Here is a 25673-nt window from a genome sequence, read left to right as displayed (position 1 = left end):
CGAAATCAGTATAACAATTGGTCTCAAATAACCACCAAGTATTACTTGACTTACCTATACCCTGCCACTCCTGCGCCATGTTTTTCGGGTCCATTTCTGTATCCTGGTCTCCAGCAATGATGATCCAACAGTGACTGACTGAAATGGTCACATGTCTGTGACGGATGTAAAAAATTGGAGACTGGGTGACTAGAAGAGGACCTGGGAATATGCAACACTGGAGCACTGGGGGATTGGTATTACTTTGGGTGGGTACACACCAGTATTCAATGTCCGTTGCTCTTATCTATCACAAGATAAGAGCAACGGACATTAAACAACAGATATAGATAGACCCCTTTGTTGGGTTTCCGTCTGTATTCACCCCAATGTAAAAGACATGACGGAAGAAAGTATCCATCATGCTGTCAATGGGAAAGGGCACAGGCAGACACGTTGGTGGTCTAGTGTCCCAAAACTTGCTGACAGGTTCTCCCTCTCTAAGAAAAAGGGGCTTAAAAAAAAACCCAAAAAAACTCATGTCTGTCTGCAGGCTACCTGCTCGCTATACAGGTAGGAATGACCCCAGTCCATTTTTATAAGGTTCTGTATACATAGCTCTACATAATTCTGTGAACACACATGTAACTCAATGTATGTACAGTTCAGTATTTTTTACATATACATTATATCTACACAGCTCTGACTGTATACACAAAACCCATGCTCTGCGTATAACACAGATACAATACTCTGCAAATATTGTATACCTGCAGTTATGACAACCGACAACAACGCAGCATCCTGCCCGCCTCCTGTCCTTCGTCTTCAACTGGAGACTTTAGCCGTAAAATTGGAGGGTCTCCACTGGTGGGTGTGTAGTATACAGGGGTCCCGTTGGAGCACCACGGTGGGGTTCCTGGGTCGCTAGAGTAATCTATACTTCCAGATCCAAGTAACTCACTAGTACTCCTGGCTAGGTATCGCCCCTGCTTGCTTGCCATCCTCTGTCTTTTTAGCTCTGAAAGGGTAAGAGGTGCCTGGTCCAGGATCCCACTCCATATAGGGCTTTGTGAATACGAGGACAAAGAGTGGTTGCTGTTACCGTTGGTTAGTGGAGTGGGTACCGGCGAATCGGTAATAGTTTGGGAACAATAGAAAGGAGGTAATGGAGAACAGTACCCATTCCGATATGGGGTTTCTGGAAAGTTCTCGGGAGATGACAGAACTGTGTTAAGATCCACAGAATCTCTCTGTAAAGAAGATATAGAAAGGATATTATTGAATTTTTTGATGTCATTAACATAGGTCCATATTGCTTTAGAGATACCCAAAAGTTCCAATCTAGAACCTCAAAGTAGTGATAAGTTATAAATGGTATCAAGACAAGGCTCCATTGGGAGACTTCACCTGCAGTTATGTCAGATTTGAACGGAAAAAAAGCAAAGCATGCAGCACATTAATAAAATGTAGAGAATAATGGCCCACAAACACAGTATAATGGCCCCCTCAGTGCCCTCGCACAAAGTATTATGTCCCCTAATTGCCCCCACACACAGTATAATGGCCCCCTCAGTGCTTTCGTAAAAAGTATTATGTCCCCTAATTTCCCCCGCACACCATATAATGGCCCGATCTATGCCCACACACAGTATAATGGCCCCCTCAGTGCCCTCGCACAAAGTATTATGTCTCCTAATTGCCCCCACACACAGTATAATAGCCCTTTCATTGGCTCACACACAGTATAATAGCCCTCTCAGTGCCCTCGAACAAAATATGTCCACAAATTGCCCCCACACACAGTATAAAGACCCTTTCACTGCCCCACAAACAGTATAATGAACTCCTCAGTGCCCCCTGCACACCATATAACAGCCCGCTCAATGCGAAGACACACAGTATAATAGCCCCCGCAGTGCCCTCGCACAAAGTATTATGTCCCCTAATTGCACCCGTACACCATATAATGGCCCGCTCTGGGGTACACATACCACTTTTTAGTCAACTCAGCTGAAGTGCCTAGTTTGAGGTAGTCTGAGACACCCCCAGTCTCATTAATGGTTCAGGCCCCCCTTTAGCTACGCTCTTGCATATTACATAGCAGCGTGCAATACATTCTAGATCAGGTGGTATATTTTACACTACAACTTTTCTTGTAAAGATTGTGAATTTATTGGATGACATATTGCTCTACATATTGCTAAAATTTTTCAGTTAAACAGGTTTTGCCTGTTTTGTGAGAGTTTTTGGCTCTGAGGTGTAATATGACCCATCAGCTCTGCAGAAATGTCTTATTTTATTAGATATAGTACTTGCGTCCTTCACAAAATAACAATTCTGGATCACCTTTTATTATACCACTGTTATTCCTTCTAGAAATTTAAGAATAAATTGACAGTTGGGGGTGTGTCCCTACTCAGAGTGATATTGTCCAATCAATAATGGCACTATTAGACAATGGGACACACCCCTTTGACAAGGGGCATTGTAACGCCCACTTGTCAATCTTTTCATAGATGCCTAAAAGGAATAACAATACACCTCATTTAAAAAATTGGATCAGTTTTCTGCCTCAAAATCCTGTCTAAAGTACCTTCTCTCCTTCATAATTTGCTGTTTACTTCCTGTTACTAGGGCAAGTCCATCTTTAGAAACCAACAAGCTCAAGACGGGAACACAGGAAGTGGAAGTGGCAGGTCATATTTGTTTCAAAGTCTTTGTATGTTTATACACAGCTTTGTTCCTCCTGCTCCCAGTCTGTACACTAATCAAAGAGGAGTCTTCAGCTTCCCACAGCTCTCAGTGACTGTGTCTGTCTACTTCTGACTAGCTGCTTGCATTATTGGATGACAGGATGTTAGTCATAGACAGTAAGCAGCTTTCCTTATCGTACTTGGGTTTGTATTTTTCTGTGTCAGGGAACTTTTAGCTGCATCATAAGCTGGATTTGCAGTCCAGTATCCCTGGATCTACTTTGTTATGTTCATTTATAACAGCCACAACCCACAACACAACCACTAGGTGGCGATACACATGAGTTTGTGTAATAATATTTCAGAATCATTTTGTCTTGAATAGCTAGTCACTTGCCCACATTTATCTGGACATGTCCAGCCAAGAGGAAAGATAAGGATGGATATATCTGTAGCTATTATCTATCTGTTTTTGGATTAAATTGCTACTATAGTACACAGTTATGTTGTCTTTTCCTCCTCACTGGCAGTGAAGAGAAGCCATGTAGTTTTAGACCTAAATTTTCCATTCATCCATTCATATATGCCAAGTATTTACCCTTTGCATGTCAGGACTGCCATCATCCTCGTCTTGAGTCCCCTCGGGATCTCCTACAGAAACAAGACACTGCCACACCACAGCCTCCTTCTCATACTCCCGCCTGTACATATTTGTCCTCTCCGACAAGCTGGCACGTCGTACCACCTTTCTGAAAGATAAAAGGTCTGTCAGAAAGCTACAATGAGATGTGTATTTTAATGGGTTGTGATGGATGGATGGATAGATAGATAGATAGATAGATAGATAGATAGATAGATAGATAGGAGATAGATAGATAGATAGATAGATAGATAGATAGATAGATAGAAACTGTACGGTAGCAGCTGCAGGTATTTTTTGATTTTTGTTTTTGACTCTTTGCCTTCCAAACCCCATAACTTTTTTTATTTTTTTTTGTCCACAGTTCCATATAATGCTTAATGTACATTAATATCTCATATGATATACTGGGAAGCTGGAAAAAATTCAGAATGAGGTGGAATTGGAGAAAAATGGAAACTGTGTTTGTTTAACTTTATGATTTTCTTGCAGTCAATATGACATGTCACCTGTATTCTATGGGTCGGTATGATTCTGGAGATACCAAACTTATATATTTTTTGTCGCCATATTCTGACTTTTTTTATTTCTGTGTACAAGGATGCATAAGGCTTCTTTTTTTTGTGGGACCAGATGTACTTTTTAGTTATACCATTTTGGGGAATATCTATTACTTTGATTACTTCTCAATTAAATTTCTATGAGAGATGAAACAATGGTTTGGCTCTTTCGATTTTTTTTTTCTCACTACTACGTTCACTGTACGGGAAAAATATTTTTATATGTCTGTAATGTTACAACAGATGTTACAACAGATGTTGGGAATGAGTTAACAAATTTTATGAACAGTAAGAAGTGGGGTACATATCTCAGTAGAGAAGTAAGGGAAAGAATAAAGAAATTCAGGATTTCACAAAAGGAGCCAAAATTCGTTAATAAAGCATATTACAACATTTATACCAATTGATACAAGTACAGCGATAAATTTGAAAACTCAGTTATGTTTTAAAGGGGTATTCCCATCATAAATATATTGATTTAGAAATGCTGCTTTGTTTGCCTGCTGTGTGAACTTATTGCTCCCATTGTTTACGCAGTGTTTCCATAACCACAGACCTGTGTAATAGGACAAGTGACATTTCACTCACTGCTCTGGGCAGGACAATCAGTTCAGCTAATTGCCGTTTGCTGATAAAGCTGAATCTGTTATCTTTTTATGTAAAAACACAGATAACACTGAGTCACTCTCTACAAGCATCTGCATATTATCTGATCTGCATAAGAATTGTGTTACTTCATAGTGTCCCGTTCAGCAAGCTGGGGGGGGGGGGAAATACAGGAAGTGAGAAGAAGAGACAGCTAAGCAAACTGCTGAAACAGTGAAATGGGAAAACCTCTTTAAAGAGATTCTACCACTAAAGCAACATTTTTTGTAATTACCTTAAGAAAGGCTATTCGTCTCCTACCTTTAGACGTGGTCTCTGCGGCGCCGTTCCTTAGAAATATTGGTTTTAACTGGTATGCAAATGAGTTCTCCGCAGCAATGGGGGCGGGCTCCAGTGCTCAAACGGCGTTCCCACTGCTGCCCGAGAGCTCAATCCAGCGCCGCCGCTGGCCAATTTTGGGAGGCCACTCATGCTCTTGTAATTCAATACAGGAGCGTACTGCGCAGGCGTCGGAAGTTGGACCAACAGAAGAAGACAGAAGAGGCGGGGTTGCACCTGATGATGGCGACTGGGGCCCACCCTCATTGCTGCGGAGAACTCATTTGCATACCGATTAAAATTGGTATTTCTAAGGAACAGCGCCACGGAGACCACATCTAAAGGTAAGAAATGAATAGCCTTAAGGCTATTCCAACGTGGTAATTAGAAAAAGTGTTGCTTTAGTGGTAGAATCCCTTTAAGTAGCCATGGGGGAATGGCACTACATCTTACTAGTCACGCACCCAGGGTAGTTATTTCACCACTAAATTACATCCATCCATTACTAATAGGGGAGTCCACATATGACCTCAAATTTCTCAAAATTGTCTAAAAAAAATTACTTTTTTCTGTTAGTCAGGTTTAATTAAGGTTCATCATGTCTTGCCCATAGGCTAAAAACTCGACACGATCCTATAAGACACATAATATCTGCATTACTTTTTTTAGGGTTTGTACTATGTGTAGTATCTCTTCTTTGCACAGATATTCTTGCTTTGACAGTAGCTACTATAGCATTTACATGGCTGTTACTTTATACACCTTTACAGTCTCTTGTATATACGCTGTTGACTAGCTTGGCTAACCAGCTGTATCCTATCATAACAGGACGTTGCTCTTACTTGTTTTTCACCTTTTTTAGCCAATTATGCGATTGTTAGATTGAGAATACTAAGACTGAATAGAGCTATAGAGAGTCGGACTGACCTTCACCTATGATAAATTGCTTCCTTTGTGATTATATAACCACTCATGAATGACGCATGTGTCCAGAATCTGCTCGTAGCATTGTGCTGAAGAAAATGAGTTTTATGTTGCACAGGTTGGTATACAGAAGTAATTCAGCACAAGCTTGTAAGCTGGTCATCCACTTGTGACCCCTGCCCAGACGCTCCTCTGTTCTCCACCTCGTCGTATCGCCTTTTAGAAGGATGGAGTATGTAAAATTCTACATTCCCAAGTCTTTTGCCCAACATGGACGCCAGATACACGTTAAATGGTCAACCAGGCCAGGAGAAATTTGCATGGCTCGTATACCCCTGATCTATATTCTTCTTACTAGTCTTCATATTATTCAATGCTGCAGAATCTAGGACACGATTTTTAGGTTTGGTCTTGACAGGGTACAAGTTGTTCAGAGCTATAATCATTTAGCTATTGTGACTCACTCGTCCCCAATCTGTCACTGAGCTCCTCCTTCCATGCCAGCTACTTCCCTATCTGCACTAAGTATAAGGTTGTTGTACCACCCGGGGCTCACCAGTGACATCACCCACCAGAGATATACCGTTTGCATCCCTCATTTACTATGTTTGCTGGTCCAGTGTGCTAAACTGTTAGACTACTCTGCTATAACACTGGCCCACTCTGCTACACGCCGACATACCGTGCGCTCAACGCTTACTCAGGCTATGAGTAAGGAGCTGATTTAGAGGCTCCGAAACGCGTCAGCCGGACGCTGCTTGTTTTCCCTCCATGCTGGCCACACTGAGCGTTTTTTACATTTAAATATGGATGTTATCTTATTTTGAATATGGATGAATAAAGGCTAAGTTTTATCTAAACGAAGGAGATGCGTGCTGGATGTTTACTTCTACAAGTTGAATTATACCTTGGGCTGAAAGGCAATAAAACCTCCGTGCATCCAACTCAAGCCTCTAAGCGAAGTTTTTCAGCTACACACAAAAACATATACATCCAGTGTTGGATTTCTGGACAAGAAGGTGAGCTGACATCAAAGAATTGGAAAGGGATATATAACTCCTATACCACAAACCCAACTCTGCTATACTGTCTGCCCTCCTATACCACAAACCCAACTCTGCTATACTGTCTACCCTCCTATACCACATACCCAGCCAACTCTGCTATACCGCCTGCCCTCCTATATCACAGACCCAGCTCTGTAATACCGCCTGCCCTGATATACTACAGACCCTTCGTTTGAAAATTTTCCTAAAATTTTGGGTTCAGCCAAACCCGAAATTTTTGGAGCCACGCACAAACCCCTATTATGTAATGGGGTATAAGTGGAGGCCCAAGAGAAGTGAGTAAACATACCAACCAGTCTTACTCAACTCCCTTGGGTTCTGTCGCTGTGATCCCTGGTGTCTTCTCCAGGCCTCTTCTAGACTCCTAAATGAGTCGCTGAGGCCTCTAATTGGTCCTCAACGGTGATGTGGGGCAATGTTGACGCCATGATGGTATGCTATCTAAGAATGTTAAATAGAAGTATTAAGGATGGTGGATTATTGGAGGTTTTATAAGGTGTTAGGCCCGTTCTTACTGACCCATGACTCCCTGTGCTGGAGCTCCTGCGGCTCAGAGAAGACTTGTTTTTCTGCTGAGATTTCATTATAAGGTCATGTTTGTGCTTCAGCTCTAGGAGCAAGGAGCGGAGTTCTTCATCCTCACACAGATCTGGGAACAAAAATGTAGAGACTTGTAAGTGAAGAAAAAATATAGGTGAAGAAACAATATAAGGAACGCACAATATGACCGGAGGTCCTCTGACAAGGAAGTAGCAGCAGGGTTGTCTGAAAACTGCGGCCACAAAAATTGCTGAATGTGGGCAGGACAAGGAATGGGGCCAACTGTGGAGCACGGCCCAACTAATCTATTTGTTTGCTGGCATGAGTTAGAATGGAAACCTATGCCAGTTCCTACCTGGCATAGATTTCCATTTTGGCACCAGGACTTCCGAAAGATTTATGAAAAGGACACAGCCTCTTTATAAATCTCACAGTTCCTGCACCAGTCGGGTTATTTATTAAGACTATCGTACAAGACGCCAGTCTTAATAAATTTGCCCCAGTATCTACAGCATCATATATCAACTCTAAATAGGTGATGGCATGGTGGTGAGAAGCCAATGATCATAGTAGCCATTATTGCACAACATGTACTTAAAGGGGTTTTTCACCCCCAACTTTTTATACGAATGACCGACCCACAACATCAGTATCTGATCAGTGGGGGTCTGACACCAAAACTCTGCACTAATCGGCTCATCCAGCTGTCTCCAGGGGCCAGAAGGTATTGAGGTGGACAGGGCGAGAGGCCATGCACTGCGCTCTGAATAGCTGCTCCATTGGAAGGCCAGGTGTCAGATACTGATGGCCTTTCCTAAGGATAGACCATCAATATCCAGTCTTTGACAGCCATTTTTATTGATTTGGATTTTGTTAGGGAGTCCATTATTTTATGGAGCCTTCAACACATGAAAATTCAATGTATAATAATCATCAAAATGATTGATACATAGGGTTGAGAGATTGGAATAGATTGGATCCAGATTGGTGATCGAGTAAATTTCACGATCATGATCGGGTTCCGATACCGCGTAAAAAAGATTGTGAACGGAATTCCGATCCCGATCGTTCAACCCTAGGTACCTGCACAGATCCGCTGCCGCTCCCCGGTGCTCTGAGAGAGGAGAGGACAGAGATCAACGTCCCGGAGCTCTGGGAGGCGGCAGCGGTTCTGTGCAGGTAACCGGACTAAGTAGCTGGCGGATTTTTTAATCACTACACAGCGTGGAGTCCAAAAATTGAAGCCTTCAATTTTTGGACTCCATGCTGTGTAGTGAATAGGATCGTTTTTAAAATCCGATTTTCGATCATTAAAAAATCCCATTGACTTGCATTAGGATCGGAATTGGGATCGGGATCGGATAGATACAAACTTGGGGTGTTCAGAATGGATTACATGAATGGATGCCAAGAAGAACTCACCAAGAGGAGTTTCATCCAAGGAAGTCTTACTGCTGAGACTGCCGCCATGTGACACTAAAATCTCAGCCACATAGATCTACAGAGAAATTAAAAAGGAATAAGATCACTTGAAGAAAAAGTTGAGTAGCTTCACATTTCCATAAATTTAGCATTTCATTATGGGAATGGCTGTATTTAAAAACAATTTCGCCATCATCTGCCTATACATCTGTGTTGTGTGTTGAGTTCTCGAAACTGACAAGCCCCCCCTTGTCTTCACAATGTACCCCCTCAAAGGAAGATAGGTGATGATGATGATGATGATGATGATGATGATTTGAAGAGCCAACGTCAAATGGAAATGCTATGATTGCCAATTCAAGAAGAGTCTAAACAAAAGCCAAGGTCAGGGTTAAATAAGGAAGACAGCCGTGGGCCAAGGTCAGAAACTGAGGCACAGGCCAAGGTCAAGTTTATGAATAGACAATAGGCACAACCACTGAAAAGATAGTAATAGCTCTTCAAGTAGAGGTAAGTAAAGTGAAGGTTTTGCCATGTTTCTCGGCACTTGAAACAACTGAAAGATGATGCCAGGGAGAAGAGGATTGTCTCTCCTTGTTCTTGACCCTTAAGACACAATCACTGGCAAAACTATAGGACTGGGCCCAGAATCCAAGGTGCCAAAAGTTCACCCTCTACACACTAGGGAATGGAAAGGCCTTAAACATGTGTAGCCATCTAAGTATTTATCCACCACATCTGGCAGAACAGAGATCAGAGTTCCTCTGCTCTTGTAGATGAATGTCTCAAAGACACTAATATAACTATAGAGGTCACAGTGATAACAGCTGCCACCAGGCCTAGGAACCAGTTCCCCCTCACCACATTAGGGCTGAATAAACTTTTTTGATGAACTACAACCAGTACTGCAATATCAATGCAATACAGATGAAGGTAATTTGGAGCAGAACTAGCTTTTTTTCATCAAGAAATTGGTCCAATTCCATGGCTTTTTTTTGGAGATCTGTAAATGCCACTTTTGTATGTTGGAGTAGATCTGGTCCAACAATGTGATGCACCTCACCAGTCTTTAACCCCACAGCATGGATTTAGCATACTGTGAAGGGGATTGGTGGATTTCAAGAAACTTCTCTATATTCAAGGCAGACTATATTCTCTATATGCCATAGTCTATACAGTCCTTACCTGTCCCCAAAAAGCTGCAGCATGAAGAGGTTCCCACATGTCAGGATCTTTCACATCCACAGAAGCCCCGTTTTCAAGCAGTGTCTCTGCCACTTCTGCAAAACCCCTTGAGGCTGCGACATGGAGCTGTAGCAACAGAGAACCAAATGTAAAGTTTGTAATTCCAAGATGGCCCAGATGTCTTACTGTCTATATTTAAATTCCACAAAACACCTATGAAGACACCAATAGGATCACACAAATTTTCCCCCAAAATCTCAAATTCTGTCAAACCTGAGATTTTTGGGGTTCACCACCAACAAATACTAGTTATACTCAGATCTCATCAGACCGTGGCTTCTAAGAATAATGAAGATGAAGAACGCCACACGCCACTGATTTGGGTGATTTTAATAAAAGCAAGCAACTTCAATAAAGCAAGGAAAAGATAATAAACAAGAACATAAGCGACAACTCACTCAAGCGTGGGGGAAGCCAATGTCATGCTAGCTTACACTTCAAAATATACAGGTAAATCTAAGATGATAGGAAACCAAGCAGATGTCACATGGGTTAGCTTGCATATATAGTGAATATTTATAGCCTTTCCCAGTCCCCTTCTCATTGTATAGAACGTTCCAGAAGCTCTGTGCATGTCTGATGGTCTCTGGTTTGGAATTTGACTTTACACCTTTTGTATCAGACAATACGGACACGTTCTACAAAGCTAAAGAGAGAACTAGAATTGAATTGGAAGACTCATCACAACCCCAACGTACAATAAGTGGAGGCCTAGAGAAGATGGGGGAAAAAAATTGATACTTACCTCTCTCACACCACCATACACCAACTCTCTCTCGTCCTCCCTCACGCCACCTTTAAGCCTCCTGGTTGACATCACTGGCACCGGGGGATCATGGATGGGGGGATCATGGGGGTCACAATGACATCATGATGCTTAGATGTGAGCACCGTAACGTAGACATTCTCAGTATGACCACCAAGACCTTAGTAGTCACCTGGCACCAATGTGCCACCAACGTCAGCCAGGAGGCAGAAAGAGGTTGGAGGATGGTGTGAGAGAGGACTGGGGCTGCATCAGAGCCCTAGGGTGGTATGGAAAAGTAAGTATCACTGAGGGGGGGGGGGTTTCGGCATCTCCCCTGCGGTCTCTGCTGATTATACTCTGGGGTCTGAAGACACCCCTGAATATAATAACAGGACTTTGGAAATTGGGAAGCGAACCTTACAAAAATTTGCAAAATGAATCTCTCTATTTCTAATAAAAGTAGATTTGAGTTACTTGTTGTGTACAATGTCTACACCCCTAGAGGCGTGTCATGGGTGATTCATGTTCCTATTTCCTAAAGTACATAAAAACAGAACTATTATTGGGTTAGGTAACACGACCAGGTTATGTATCTCACCAGAGTGGCCCCTTGGCTGTCTGTTCTGTTCAGGTCCTGTCCGGCTGCTACCAGCGCGTTGACATCATTTAGCATGTGCCGCTCTGGGGCCTGCCGAGCCTCATTAACCATTTCTTGTGTGATGCCTAGAGAGAGGAGGACACTGGAATATTAGGAACGCGGACCAATTATTAACCCCCGGTCCCAAGTGACTAACACCTGGCTCTCACCTTTGTAGGTCATGCAGTTTTCTATGACGTTCAGAGTAGCTTCTTCTTCACACAGGTCGTAGACCATGTTACCATCGGCATTTACTGCAAGGAGATCTGCACCACTGGTGATGATAAAGGAAGCGCTCAGATATAAGGTAAATGTCCACCTGAACACCAGTCACATATAGAATTACTCTACATATAAAGTTTAGGAATACATTGCAGTATTGAGTATCTTGTATTAAAGGGGTTGTCCAGGATAGGACCTGCTCTACAATTATTGTAATGGAACATCATAAGTTTCTTCAAATGGAACACTAAGTGGTGTGAATGCGGCCTACAGTAAATCTATTGGTTTCCATGCATGAGCAATGCAACCTATGGAAATACGTGCGTTAGGGGCTGATCATAACTGATGTATATTGAATACTTACCTCATGTGAGGGTCTTATTGGAAAGTTGCACCAAACCCCTATATCTAGATGACACTATTTTGTTGGGAATTGAAGATTCATAAAACTTAGAGGGCAGCACCTGCCCTATTGAGACAGGGTTATAGCCAGGGGTGGAATAAAGTCTGTTCTCCCCAGTTTTGCTGGTCCAGTTGCATGATCGGGGAGAAGAGAGGCCTAACCTGGTCCTAAACCCTGTGTAGATCAGGAAGCCATAGGCTTTCTGACCTACCACTCTCCATCTTGTAGAACTGAGTCAAACAAGGTGCCCGGAACACAGACAAGATGTCTATATCCCAGCGCAGGATGCACAATGACGCCGCTACATCACGCCTTCTGCGCCGGGATGCTCATGTCTTGCCCGTGGTCCTGGCTCCATGTAGGCCTCCCCTGTGGAACTTTGAACCCCACCTATGGTTAACAGTGGTAAGTAGACCAAACTCCACAACTGATCTGATCTGCCTGGCTTTATGACATGACATTTATGACTGGTGGCACGTCGGTGGTCAATATGGAGCAATATGGAGTCCCCTGTAGGTCTAAGTGGATGTGGCCATGGACAGGAGCAGGGATAGGAAAGTGAAAAGAGTCCATTACCTGACAGAGTAGTCCAGTAGGTAGCAGCCTAACGTACCTTTGTGGGGGCATCTATGGGGGGCACCATATAGTGTGGAGGGCTGTAACAGGGGCCCTTACTGTATGGAGGCTTGTAACAGGGGGCCTTACAGTATAGGGGCCTGTAACTGGGGACAGTATACAGTATCGACGCATGTAATTGCGACATTGTACTGTATGGCGAACAATAAAAGAGGTAATATATTGTATGGGGACCAATAAAGGGGCAATATAGCATGTGATGGGGATCAGTAGAGGGAGTGTTATATTGTGTAAGGAGAAGGGATCCAAGCAAAAGCTTGCTATGGGGCCTTGTCTTTCCTAGTTACGCCCCTGCGGCTAATCATAGGGGCCTCACTGCTGGGACCCCCACTGATCACATGAACAATGCACTGCTGCACCATTCATTCTCTATGCCGCTACCTTACATAACCAAGCACTGTATTTCGCTATCTCCAACACTCCCATACACAATGCCCATACTCAGCCTACCACTCCATTGATATGGGGGAGCAGGACCCTCATTCTCATGATTGGTGGGTGTCCCAGTGGTCGGACCCCCTGTCTGTGAAGACTAGTCCAAATATATGTTCCCATATTCTATAATATATGCCCACATGCACACATATATGCATTTTTAACATATTTTCATTGATATATAGAAATACAGAAACATACAGGATTATTTTTAAGAATCAACATTACTGCTAGAAAGCCGAAAGCTACTTGCAGACGTTATAGAAGATTAATAACCATGGAAACATAATACGTATGTAATTGTTGATGCCAATAGGGCGGTAATGCTCCCCGCCACTTTGAATTACATACTCAGGATAAAGATGAATACCTCTTGTAACCACTAGGTGGCAGAATGACTAATGAGACTAAATATACTGTATGGGATATTTCCCATGTGAAGCTTAAAGGGGATTGTAATAAGATTAAGTAAATGCCATATTTAAGACAACAAAGGCATATTCCCTAATGTAGAGCTGTACAAAACAATACTGAAGTTGGAGCGCTCATGGTCTATGCCGTATGTTACCTGTATACTATTACTGCGGCTCACTCAGTCTCTGCAGATCCCTTATATATGGAAAATACATCTGTTACCGCCATATACAGAGATACGTCATGAGATAACATCCTTGGATTCCCAGAATAAAGAGGTTTCGACATCCATATGGGTGCTGCTCTTTTTTGGATCATAACCCTGAGCTATACTATGATGTCCGCCTCTCCATTGACTTCACTGAGCCGACTAATATTCCCCTTACATGTCCCCTATTTCCTCCAGATATACTAAATGTATATTAGGATGAGGTAGGGACAAATAAAAGGGAGTCTATCTGTAAAATGAGACTGCACAGTGTTTGTGGTCTGTTACCATTGAGATACATAAACCTGCATAGTAGCTGTAAAGTGAAACTGCAGCAAAATTTTAACGAACAATAAAAATAATTGGTTGTGAAAGTCTTTATAGCCTTTAAAGTTATTTTCTGTACTAAGATTAAAATTGTGCACGTGGCTGAGCTGCAAAACCAGATACAACCTATGCATAAGAGTGGTGCTGTTTCCCTGGACCTAGTAAAGTGTCTCCTAGTACTAGGACCTGCTCAGATACATACATGTATAATATTGGATGCAGAACAATGCCGTAATAGAGAATATTCTTAGTGTACTCACTGCTGAATGAGGATTCGCACCAGGTTGGTGTGACCGCAAGTCGCCGCTGCGTGGAGAGGGGTCCAGAGCTCATTGTCTGTGACATTAACATTAGCACCATGCGATAAAAGCAACTTGAGAAGATCTTCATAGTTATCAATGCAGCACTGAGGGGACAGAGAGACAGGACAGACTATGAGACAAGGCCCGTAGCAATGATCTGAGCAGTATAACAGGACAGGACAACATCACAGCGACTGGCAAGATACTGTATAAGAGGGTGACACAACTGTGCGATCAAAAATATGGTGTCTTCTTCAATGTGCATCGGTCATCCAGATTCTGATTTTTAAGAAAAATTGCACTCGAAATTCTAAAACTATAGAAACTTATAAAACTATACCAATAAATATATTAAATTAGGTATTCCTACTAAGATGATTATGACGTGGGGTTGGCAGAATGGAGATCTTTGGCCCTCTTTGCTTTTGGGCGCAGTGTAAGGAACGACCACGGTGGCCCCTATATTTACATTAGTGTCTTAGGTACCCTGACCTTTGTTCTGTCAGATAAAAAGACTGGACGTGTCCTCCGACTAAATGGTCATATGGCTACGCTTGTGTATGGCCGTTCCATTCATTCTATGGCAGTATAAGAGGCGGCTATCATTCCTGACAGAAAGTGGTCAACAAGTCATAACTAAGAATCACAAATATGAAATTGGGAATTCATTGCTCTCCAAAGCAAACATCGGAGGACATCGCCCCATTGAACATTATCTTCAGAACAAGGCCAAATTTGGTCAGCGACCTCTTCTTGAAGATCACGGAAACTCGCCATCTTGGACCATCATAAAAACAAGCCCCATTATTTCCCAGTCTTCTCGAGTCGCTCATTGACAATGCAGAAGCATTGAGAGTATACAAGATCAGACAGACAAACAGTGGGCGGCACACAATGCCCTCCTTATAGTCAAATTCACGTAGGGAGCAAGGAATGTGCTGAAGGCTCAACTGCTTTCCCACTGCGAAGACTGGCACAGGCTTGGTTTAACCCCATCACTGCTGGAAGGCCAAATACCAGAGCGTAATTCAGGTAGAGGTTAGGTTCATTCCCAGGGTGGATACCAGTATGGCTGCCTTACATCATGTACATGTCCTCATACCTGATGTAGAGCTGTTAGGCCATCTTCATTGCTCAGGTTGGGATCCACATTGCTCTGCAGCAAGGAAAGGACTGCAATACAGAAGACAATAGATATACATATGTAAGCAGAAGAGTTTCTGTAGAAGTACATAGGATAAGAAGATGGGTCTATAATAATACAGCTGGCACCCATAGTTCCTGCTTCTGTCCTGAATTCCTGTATAACTCACCCCAAAAACTGGCGTGAATTATAATAAAAATGTTGGACCAGGAATGTAATAATCCCCATATTGTTTTATATTATAGTCCACCTATTCAATATCCAGGTATATAATAACGTATTACATGCTTATATATAATAAACGTCCTACTTTATATTTGTGTATATAATGTCCCCCTCTATATCCCTATATATAGTGACCTTCCCATTCTACATACATGTATATGAGTTCCCTCTATATCCCTATATATAATAACCCTCCTATTCTATATGTATGTATATAATGACCTTTCTATCCTGTATCTGTTTATAGAATGACCTCCCTTTGTATTCCTATATATAGTGAGCTTTCTATTCTATATATGTATATAATGACCCCTATATCTCTATATAATGACCCTATTAGGCCGGGTTCACACGGAGTTACGTGCCGCGAGATTTGGCACGTAGACGCCGCGTGACCCTTTGCGTGCCGTACACGCTCCCATTCATTTCAATGGGAGCGGGGAGCGTATGCGCCGCGCTAGTTTGCGGCCGTGCATTTATTCACGGCCGCAAACTAGCGCGGCGCATACGCTCCCCGCTCCCATTGAAATGAATGGGAGCGTGTACGGCACGCAAAGGGTCACGCGGCGTCTACGTGCCAAATCTCGCGGCACGTAACTCCGTGTGAACCCGGCCTTATTCTATATCTGTGTATATAATGACCCCCATATCTCTATATAATGACCCGCTTATTCTATATCCGTGTATATAATGACCCCCCATTCTATATCCCTATATATAATGACCCCGTCTATTCTATGTCCTCTGCTCACCTGTTACACAAGCACAACTCACCTATACTCCTACAGTCCTTCAAAAGGGAAGGAAAAACCACCATGAAGGGGTGAAAATTCCTTCCCGACTCCAAATACGGTAATCAGAATAAATCCCCGGATCAACGTTCCTTCTCAAGAAATCTAGTACCCATAGCTTATAGCAAGGTTATTTCTCGCATGAAAGATCCCTCTCGGACTTGTCCAATGTATCGCCCATCACAACATTCTGTGGCACAGAGTTCTATGCCTTCACCATAAGTTTGCCCCTATATACTCATCTGTCCATTTGGTTGGGGAGTCTCCGGTCTCGCTGATGGCGTATTCACACTCTTATGAAAGTGACATGTTCTAAACATTATATCCTCCCCTGCCAGAGACCTGAACGGAGACTCTCAAAGCTTAACAGGCAGGTGAGTATATAATATTTGTTATTTTAAGCCTCCCTAGGGGTTAAGAAAAATAACAGGAACGCCCCTTTAATGAATTGCCTAAATCAATCGATTCATTATATTTGCCATACAAGGTAGATGTCAGCGTAATATTAATGTCCTCCGCCAGTCTTTGCTGACGGCCTCTTCATGCTCTCCAGAGACCATGTATTTATATACGTCCATTTCTATTTCAGAGCTATCAATTAATTCTAGGTCACCAGTTACCCATTCATCGATCCCTTCTTTATTTAATACCGTATGCAATGTAACTGCGTGATTGATTGTGGAGCGGACAGATACTCGCTGAGCAATTGTGGTTCTACAAAGGTCACAATGGGTATCACAGTCTGGGAGCCAAGGCATGTCTTATAGGTGCACAGATCAGCCTAGATCCCATGCACATGGGATGCATCCAATGGGGCCGATTTTGCAGCGTAGTGCAGTTAGATGATGCTCAGCGTGACGTCGGGTGTATTGCATTATGAATTTACCTCTATGGGGGATTCTGATCTATTCTATTCAATGAGAACGAGCAGGATAGAACTTGAAAACAATGGGAGGCAGATACCGGGAGAAATCTGTTCCGGATTTGGGGAGGAAATCCACCCCCAAATCCACGGCAAATTCCTCCATGTGAGCACACACTTAGCTTTCCAGTTAAACTGCTGCTTATCTGGAAAATTATGCTTAAAGGGAGTTTCCAAGACCTACTGATGAACTATCCTTAGGATATATAATGTATTGAATATCCTTGGGGGTCCAGCACCTAGGACCCCTTGGATCAGCTGTCTCAAGCAGCTTCTGCTTCATAGGCCACGTGACATCACATTCATTGGTCACATGGTCTGATCGCAGTTCAGTCCCATTCAAGAGAAAGGGCTGTAGTTGGTGACTACTGAAGAGACTGTAGTACTCACCCGAATGCTGCAACCTCATCAAACAGCTGATCGGCCGGGGCCTAGGCGCTGGACCCCTGTCATCAATTGTAAAGCCTGGAAAACCCCACCTGGGGAACCATATGGCGGTGCAGTTTTTGACCACTAAATGAGAATGTCCTAACATGTAGGTATCTGCATTCATGTTTTTGTATGAGGTTTTTGAAACCAATATTAGGATGGGGTTTAGAAAAAAGAAGAAGCACTTTTTGTCCTCTATCCTTTATCTCCATACATGATCCAGTCTTAGTTTTGTCATAAAAAATATGTATGCGGAAACACATACCGACAGGTGAAGTGACTAGCATTAACAATGGCACTGCGAAAATATATAGAATATAGGGACTCTTTCACATGACCACGATTGGACCAAGAAATATGGTCCATGTGTTGGCCACATTTCAAGTCTCAACCATGGCTGCTATGGATAGAAGTCTTAGCATGTCTGGAATGGGCATATGAACATCAGACCTGGACCATGGACAGAGGTGACCTGACCTAATAGTCCCACTTTTATATAATGTCAGGTGCCTATACATCACTTACCTGGCCACCAGAACCCACTATGAGAAAAAAAAAAAACAAGCTGGCAAAGGCCGTCATGAAAAAGTGATAAAACCCCTTGCTGTCTTCAAGCAATCCCGGATTCCAAGGAACCCTTGATGAGCAACCCTAATATACATATTACAACACATCTAGGATCAGGCCAACATGGCCAACATTGAGCACCAGGACCATGTCTTCCTTAGACATTGCAGGGACAGCTAGTGACTCCCAGATCTAGAAGGATAGCCGTACTCCGTAGACCTGTCCAGAGTAACATACGATGGTATGTGGCCCATCAATCCCATGGTCCAGTTGGACCAAAACAGCTTTACAGTTTCTTACTTTTGCTATTATGCTATTTTAGTACGCGCCAAAGTGAAGAGTGAGCCTTCCTGAACAAAAAAGGTTAATACGCAACCAAGTTTCAATTAACCCTTTCACCTCGCAAGCAATGAAAGGGAATCGTAACCTTTCCCCTCGAGCACACTTAGGAGTGAAGTAATAGCTGTGTCAACAATTATTAAAGGCTTTTCAACTAGGTCATTACTATTAACCTGAACCTTCTGGCTCTGGAATCTGTTATATATGGAAAAACATGGGGTAGACGTAAGGTGCAATAGTTGACAAGATGTCAGACCTCAAGCTTGGATACGTCTATACTGTGGCTGTTTTAATGGCAAGCTCAATGCTTCACTACTAATGAAGTCTATGGGATAGTGATGTCATACCTAGACTCGCTACAGTTCGTACGGCGAATGAGCAGCGGTACGTAGACATTACCGAGAGCTGTGCTGTCTTGGTTGAGGTAATCTGCAGGGGTCCCGGGTGTCAGACCCCTACAAATCTAATATTAATGACCTGTCTTAAGGTTGTCTTCTGCAGGACCTTAGGAGCCAAATGTTGGATCCTCTGGTACTCTGGTGGGCCAATCCCACTCTGGTTTTCAAAAATCTGCCCATGTGTTTTACTTGCAGGACCTATGTACTTTGGCAGTGCATGATACAGGAATACTACAAACACCAGACAGAGAGCCTTTGTGTCAAGCTCTAGCCCTGACCTATTATTGATGGCCTATCCTAAAGACAGGTCATCAATACTAGAAACCCCTTTAATATATCCCCTATGCTGCACCTTTCTACATCTCCTCTACCATCTCTACAACCCTACCCATCCTCTCTGTTCTGCCGATAACCCAGTACTATACAGTCCAGTCAAATTAATGTGACCAGCTGTCAAAATCCAGAATAACCACCTTTGGCAGAGCGGACCGCTGCGAGACGTGAGGAAGAGAGGGGATGTTGTGATGATGTCACTGGGATGTTGAGCCATGCCGACTCCAGTGCCGTGGCCAGCTGCGCTAAGTTACGTGGTTGAGCATCCATAGCGCGAACAACCCGATCGAGGTGGTCCCACAGATTCTCAATTGGGTTCAAGTCTGGGGCCAGGGGAGTACGGTAAACTCATCCTGGTGCTCCTTGAACCACACACGTACACTGCAAGCTTTATGACACGTCGCATTGTCCTGCTGGTAGATGCCATCATCCTAAGGAAAAACATTTCGCATGTAGGGGTGAACATGGTCTGCAAGGATAGATGCATACTTGTGTTGATCCATCGTGCCTTCCACAATGATGAGTGCACCCAGATGGCTGATGACACGTGCCTTCTGCAATTGGTTATTTAATGTTGACGTCAAAAGTAGGCGCTGGTCACATTAATAGGACTGGACTGTGTATTATCCTCAATAATCTGAAGTCTCCACTTCCACTTGTAAGACTTCTCTTGAGTTGCACATGTTTTCTGGAATTCACTACCCTGGACAATCAGACTAATGCCCAATTTCTACAACTTTGAGTTCATACAGATTGACATGTATTGCTTATGTTATAACTGAATGGATGAGTAAACCATCAAGGACTTCACTCCTTCCTCATAGATTGTAAGCTCTTGTGAGCAGGACCTCTATTATTCCTTGTATTGACGATTAATATATTTCTATGTAATATCTACTTTGTCTAATCTTGAACCCTGTAAATTTGTAAAGTGCTGCGGAGAATATTCCATACTGTCTACACACGTGAGCTTTGTATCATTAGAAGACTCTCTACACAAAGCATCTGTAGCCTTCATGTGTCCTGCGCATATCCATTTTATCAGAAAACAGGTATGAAAACCTTTGGGCGACACGAGACGTTGGTTTGCGGCGTTAATTGACTGATTTCTCACAGATTTACTGAAAGATCAAACGTTGTTTGATCTGATGAAAATCTGTGAAGGTCCCTCAGTCCTCTGATGTCCTCCATTTATGTCTTCTTATAAAAGCAGGCGATAGATAGATGGGAGAACATGCAGAACCTTGAGATAAAACCCTCCCCTGAATGATCCCCCCTAAAAAAAAACAAATTTATTCTAAGGGTAGGTTCACATAGCACAGATTTAGCAATTGCAAATCCAACACATATTTACAACGGATTTGCGCCGTGGATGTGCAATGCTATCAGTCCACACAAGGATTATGCTCTTTAGGCTGAGACCTCACGCAGCTTTTTTTGTTGCAGATTTTTTTGCGTTTTTTTTTAGACAAAGCCAAGAATGGCTACGAAAGGAATGGGGGATATATAGGGATATACTTCCCCCTTCTGCTCAATCCACTCCTGGCCTTGGCTCTAAAAACCGCAACAAAATCTGCAACAAAAAAAGCTGCATTTTCGTGATATGGGGCTTAAGCCTAAAGTGGATTTAAGTCGGGGCCCCACGGGCTGGAAACGCTGCAATTTGCAGGAAAAATCGCAATGTTTTACAGTAAATGCAAAGTGGAATTTGATTCGGATATCGCAGCATGTCAATTATATCTACAGAAATGCCGTCAGCTTCCCCGTTCATATAATGGTAACAGAAAGTCCGCGGAGGAAAACTCTGAGAACTTTCTGTTCAAAGCGCTGCGGGAAGAACTGCGGTTTTGAACAGAAAGTTCACAAAGTTTTCCTCTGCAGATTGTCCCGTGGGCCTTAGCCTAAGGGACATCTATCAGCAGGAAAATCTGTATAAAACTAATGACAGTATCTTGTAGGATGTCTTCTATATTTTCCAAAGATGTCTTCCTTATTCTGCATTGCAGCTCCATATTCATGAAAATCTGTATTTTATTCCTATGCAAATTGTAGAAGCCGCCCAACAAAGTACTATCAGTAGTTGGATACCAATTTCCCCATGTAAATGGCTGCCTCCATTGTCACTGAGAAGTAAGTAGCAATGTCCTTGTTGCTCCCAATAGTTCATTGGCCTATTGACAAAAACGGCGATATCTCGGCAACTGAGGAAGCGATTCATAAGGGGAAAGCAGCGAATGGCTCAGGTGACTCTAGCCTATCTACCTGTGGGTCCTGCTGACTTTGAGTCATGTGAAACCCATTCAGCTTTGCACTATGTATAGCACAGTGGATTATTTTTCCTAGACTGTTCCTTTAATTGGCTTTAGATTGATGCACATCCACTACAACTCCCATTTACTTTGCACTTAGGTGCGCTAATGATATATCCGGTAATAGCATGAGCCTTCACAGCCACATAAACAATCTATTAAGGTCCACATCCAGCCAAAACCTGAAAAATCTCCTCTAGCTGATGTCTAGACCTTCACGAGCCTTTATCACCAGTGATCCACCATTTGCAAGGTCAGTAGGGATGACCGGAGGTGCTGACCATACAGATAAGTATCCAAGAGCAACTCTGCTCAAATCTATGCATGGCCCACACTAACATACCCATCTTGATCTAATTTTGGAAATGAAGGACCCTTTTCCCCGCATTATAATAGAAAAACCCAATCCCTAGCTACACTCCTCACCCTTTTACGCCACGTGGGGCCCCGGCCTTAAAGAGGTTTTACGGATCCTTAGGATAGTTCATCAATTAAAGATCTGCGGAGGTCCATCACCTAAGCCCTTGGCTGATCAGCTGTTTGAAGAGGTTGCAGCATTCACATGAGTGCTGCAGCCTCTTCATTACTTACCAAGTACAGCGCCATACATCTGAAGAGCATCTGTACTGGATATTCACTTGAATGGGACTGAGCCGCGATCAGGCCATGTGACTGATGAATGTGAAGTGGCGGCCAGGGAGTGTTGTTGCCACTTTATACAGCCGATGTTCATCGGCCCCATACATCAGACCACCATGGGTCGGCAATTGATGACCTAATCCGGAATTGCTAGCTATAACGATAATCTTAGGCTGAGGTCCTACGTTGCGAAAATGCAGATTTTTTTGTTTTTTTGAGCCAAAGCCAAGAATACTTACAAAAGATATGGGAAATACATAGGAGGTTCTTATATTTCTCCCTTCTGCTAAATCCACTACTGACTTTGGCTCAAAAAAATACAGCAAAATCAGCAACAAAAAAAGCTGTGTTGCTGAAACATGGGGCCTCAGCCTAAAACACGCTCCCTATCTCATCAGTAGCCCAGGTTTCAGCTCTGCCCCCCATGCTTTATACTGCAGCCCTGCTTGTTCAGATGGACTGCTCACATAAAACCCACTCGGTACAAATTAGAGATTTACGTAAAAGACAGAATTTTAATAAACTGCAAGTAAAACACCACCTGGGTCTCAGTAAGGGGAGGGCAGGAACCCATTAACCCCTTAGATAAAGAATCTATACACTTCTGTATAACATGAGAGCACGTCTGAGAAGGTTTTACCTCATTCTCTACCATAACAGGATACAGAGTGACCACATCCTGTCAGGTATACACGACATTGTACAAGTCACAAGCCATTAATAATAATGGAGGGGCTCCGAGATACAGAAGAGACATCTGTGTCACCGAGATTACACGGAAAAAGGAAGCCCAAAAATACAGCCTGGGAACCATCTGAGATCAGCGGCTTAATGGACGCCGGGGGCTAAGAAAATCCACATAAAGACTGCAAAATGTGAACCGGATTTAGGACGATGCTTTCCTATACAGTATAATATGACTGGAAGCCCCGCAGACACAGGAACGGTCTACCAGGCCCACGAGACTAACCCACTCTTTAGGGACACCATATGGTCACCCCTTCTTGGGGAGGCATCTCAGGCATTTCTAAAGAGTTGTCAAGTTTGGTCCCAACCCCAAATATTCCTAAGAGTTAAAGGAGTTTTCCCAATCGTTTTGGCGATAACATACAGATCTCAGGGGATCCAAAAGCTCAGATCCCTACTAGTGGTGATCACGTCATACTTACTCTCATTTCACTGGAAGCACTGGCGAGTGTTGTACTACAGATAGAGGATAACTTGCTGAGCTTGGAAGACCCCTTTAGCTAAGGCCCCACGGGACGATTCGCAGCTATAAAGCACTGCGGGGAAAACCACGCGGTTCTTCCCGCAGCGCTTTGAACAGAAAGTTCACAGAGTTTTCCTCCGCAGACTTTCTGTTACCATTATATATACAGGGAAGCCGCCAGCGTTTCCGTAGATATAATTGACATGCTGCGATATACATAAGCACAAGTGTTTTTGAAATCGCAGCATTTCTGCTGCAAATTTTTTTCTGCAACGTGTAGATGGGATAAACCATAACTGCATCCACTTTGCTGGTAATGTGAAATGCAGCGTTTTCATGACGTTGGGCTTTCTTATTAAAGAAATCTGTTTCCAGTTATCAGGCAGAGTGTCTTCTCACATAGAAGCCTATGGAGAGGGGAAGGGGGATGGAGAGGAGGCTGCTGGAAAAGACACATTACATTCAGACAAAAAGAGGACATGACCTTTATTTTGACGGTCCGTTACAACGCACTGTCAAAATAACAGTTATGTGAATAGCTCCATTCACTTGAATCAAATTGAATGCTATGATGTGACATCACATGCCATGTGAATATAGCTTTAGAATGGTAAGACTCTATAGACCACTGTACAGAATGACCCATTAAATCATTTAATAGCCTCCTCTTCTCCACAGACTCTCCATAGACTTCTGTGTGTGTGCTAGATACAGAGATCAGAAAGAGGTCTGAAAAATGGAGAAGGAAACAAATTTCTTTAATAATATATACTATAAGGGTTCTTATATTCCCCTGTACTATCCATTTATGAATTGTTGTTTCATAAGTCTTGGGCCTCACCCAATATAGCTCACAATTCTTTGTTGAACAGAGAAAGGTATGGAAAAGTTGCATGGATTATGTTGAACTCATTGAAGATGTAAAAGCCAGGAATTTCAGATTTAGGCTAAGGCCCCACGGGTCGTAATCGCAGCGCTAAAGCGCTGCAGAAAGATCCGCTGCGTGATTGCATTGTGGTTCTTTCCGCAACACTTTCAACAGAAAGTTCGCAGAGTTTTCCTCCGCGGACTTTCTGTTACAATTATATCTATGGGAAAGCCGCCGGTGTTTCCGTAGATATAATTGACATGCTGAGATTTGCAAAGCCGCAGAGGTTTTTTCCGCATGAATCCCATTCCCCTTGATTGCATTGAAAAACGTCATGATTTTTCCTGCAGCGTCTCCACTGCGGGCAAATCGTGGCGTTTACGCCCCGGCCTAAGACCTCGTTCATATCTGCATCGGTAATCCGTTCAGGGGAGTCCACATGGGGAGCCCCCTGAATGGACTACTGAACGCATTGGCAAGCAGTGTATTATAGACTATAATGGGGTCCGTGTGCTATCCACATGGTCTCCGCACGGAACTTGCAGACAGAAAAGTATGCAGAGACTCATGCGAAGACTGTGCAGAAAGCACACGGACCCCATTATAGTGTATGTGGTTCATGTGTTTTTACTGCACACCGCTTGCCAATGCATTTGGTAGTCCATTCGGGGGGGTCCCCATGCGGACTCCCCATAATGGATTACCGATGCAGATGTGTGTGAAGACTAAAACTGGTCATACTCCTGCAATAGCTATTAGGTGACAGTTGTTGGTCATTTGGCCAACAATTATTGCTCCCAACACCCTCCATACACATGCATGCTTGGTTTAGCTGGGGAGAGTGCAAGAACACCATTGACACTCTATCCTGATAACAAAAGAATCAGGTGCTGATATTCAGTATGGCATATCCTTCTGACACATAAGATAGTCAGTCAGTCCTATCAACGTCAGCGGATTTGGCCACCTTTGCTCTAATATGTTTGAGGGCCTTGGATGATGAATGAAGCACAGAAGCACAGGATGGCTCCAACCTGCACTGCTAAGAAACTGGTCACAACCTTAAAAAAATGCAGAGGCATCTGCAGTGGCATTGCCTTCTCTGCAGGACTGAGGAAGTGCCCATAAACCTTGAAAATAGGCTATATACAAACACAAAGACATGGGGTA

The 25673-nt window shown here is 43.1% G+C and overlaps 1 protein-coding gene across 1 annotated transcript in view; it reads right to left on the bottom strand.

The window, feature by feature from the left end:
• Nucleotides 1-313: 313 nt before the first annotated feature.
• PPP1R16B (protein phosphatase 1 regulatory subunit 16B) overlaps nt 314-25673 on the bottom strand; it is a 42961-nt gene continuing 17601 nt past the window's right edge. The window contains exons 3-11 of the mRNA XM_075277560.1: nt 15432-15502; nt 14288-14433; nt 11553-11656; nt 11344-11468; nt 9938-10063; nt 8753-8828; nt 7310-7439; nt 3274-3424; nt 314-1232 (exon numbers count right to left, since the gene is read on the bottom strand). Of these exons, the coding sequence (XP_075133661.1) occupies nt 756-1232; nt 3274-3424; nt 7310-7439; nt 8753-8828; nt 9938-10063; nt 11344-11468; nt 11553-11656; nt 14288-14433; nt 15432-15502 (1406 nt within the window). The 3' untranslated portion in view covers nt 314-755. The remainder of the gene's footprint in view (nt 1233-3273; nt 3425-7309; nt 7440-8752; nt 8829-9937; nt 10064-11343; nt 11469-11552; nt 11657-14287; nt 14434-15431; nt 15503-25673) is intronic.

Source organism: Leptodactylus fuscus, chromosome 6 (assembly GCF_031893055.1).
Source record: "Leptodactylus fuscus isolate aLepFus1 chromosome 6, aLepFus1.hap2, whole genome shotgun sequence".
In the NCBI taxonomy this organism is placed as follows: Eukaryota; Metazoa; Chordata; class Amphibia; order Anura; family Leptodactylidae; genus Leptodactylus; species Leptodactylus fuscus.
The sequence above is the reverse complement of the archived record's forward strand: the minus strand, read 5'-3'. Positions and strand labels throughout refer to the sequence as shown.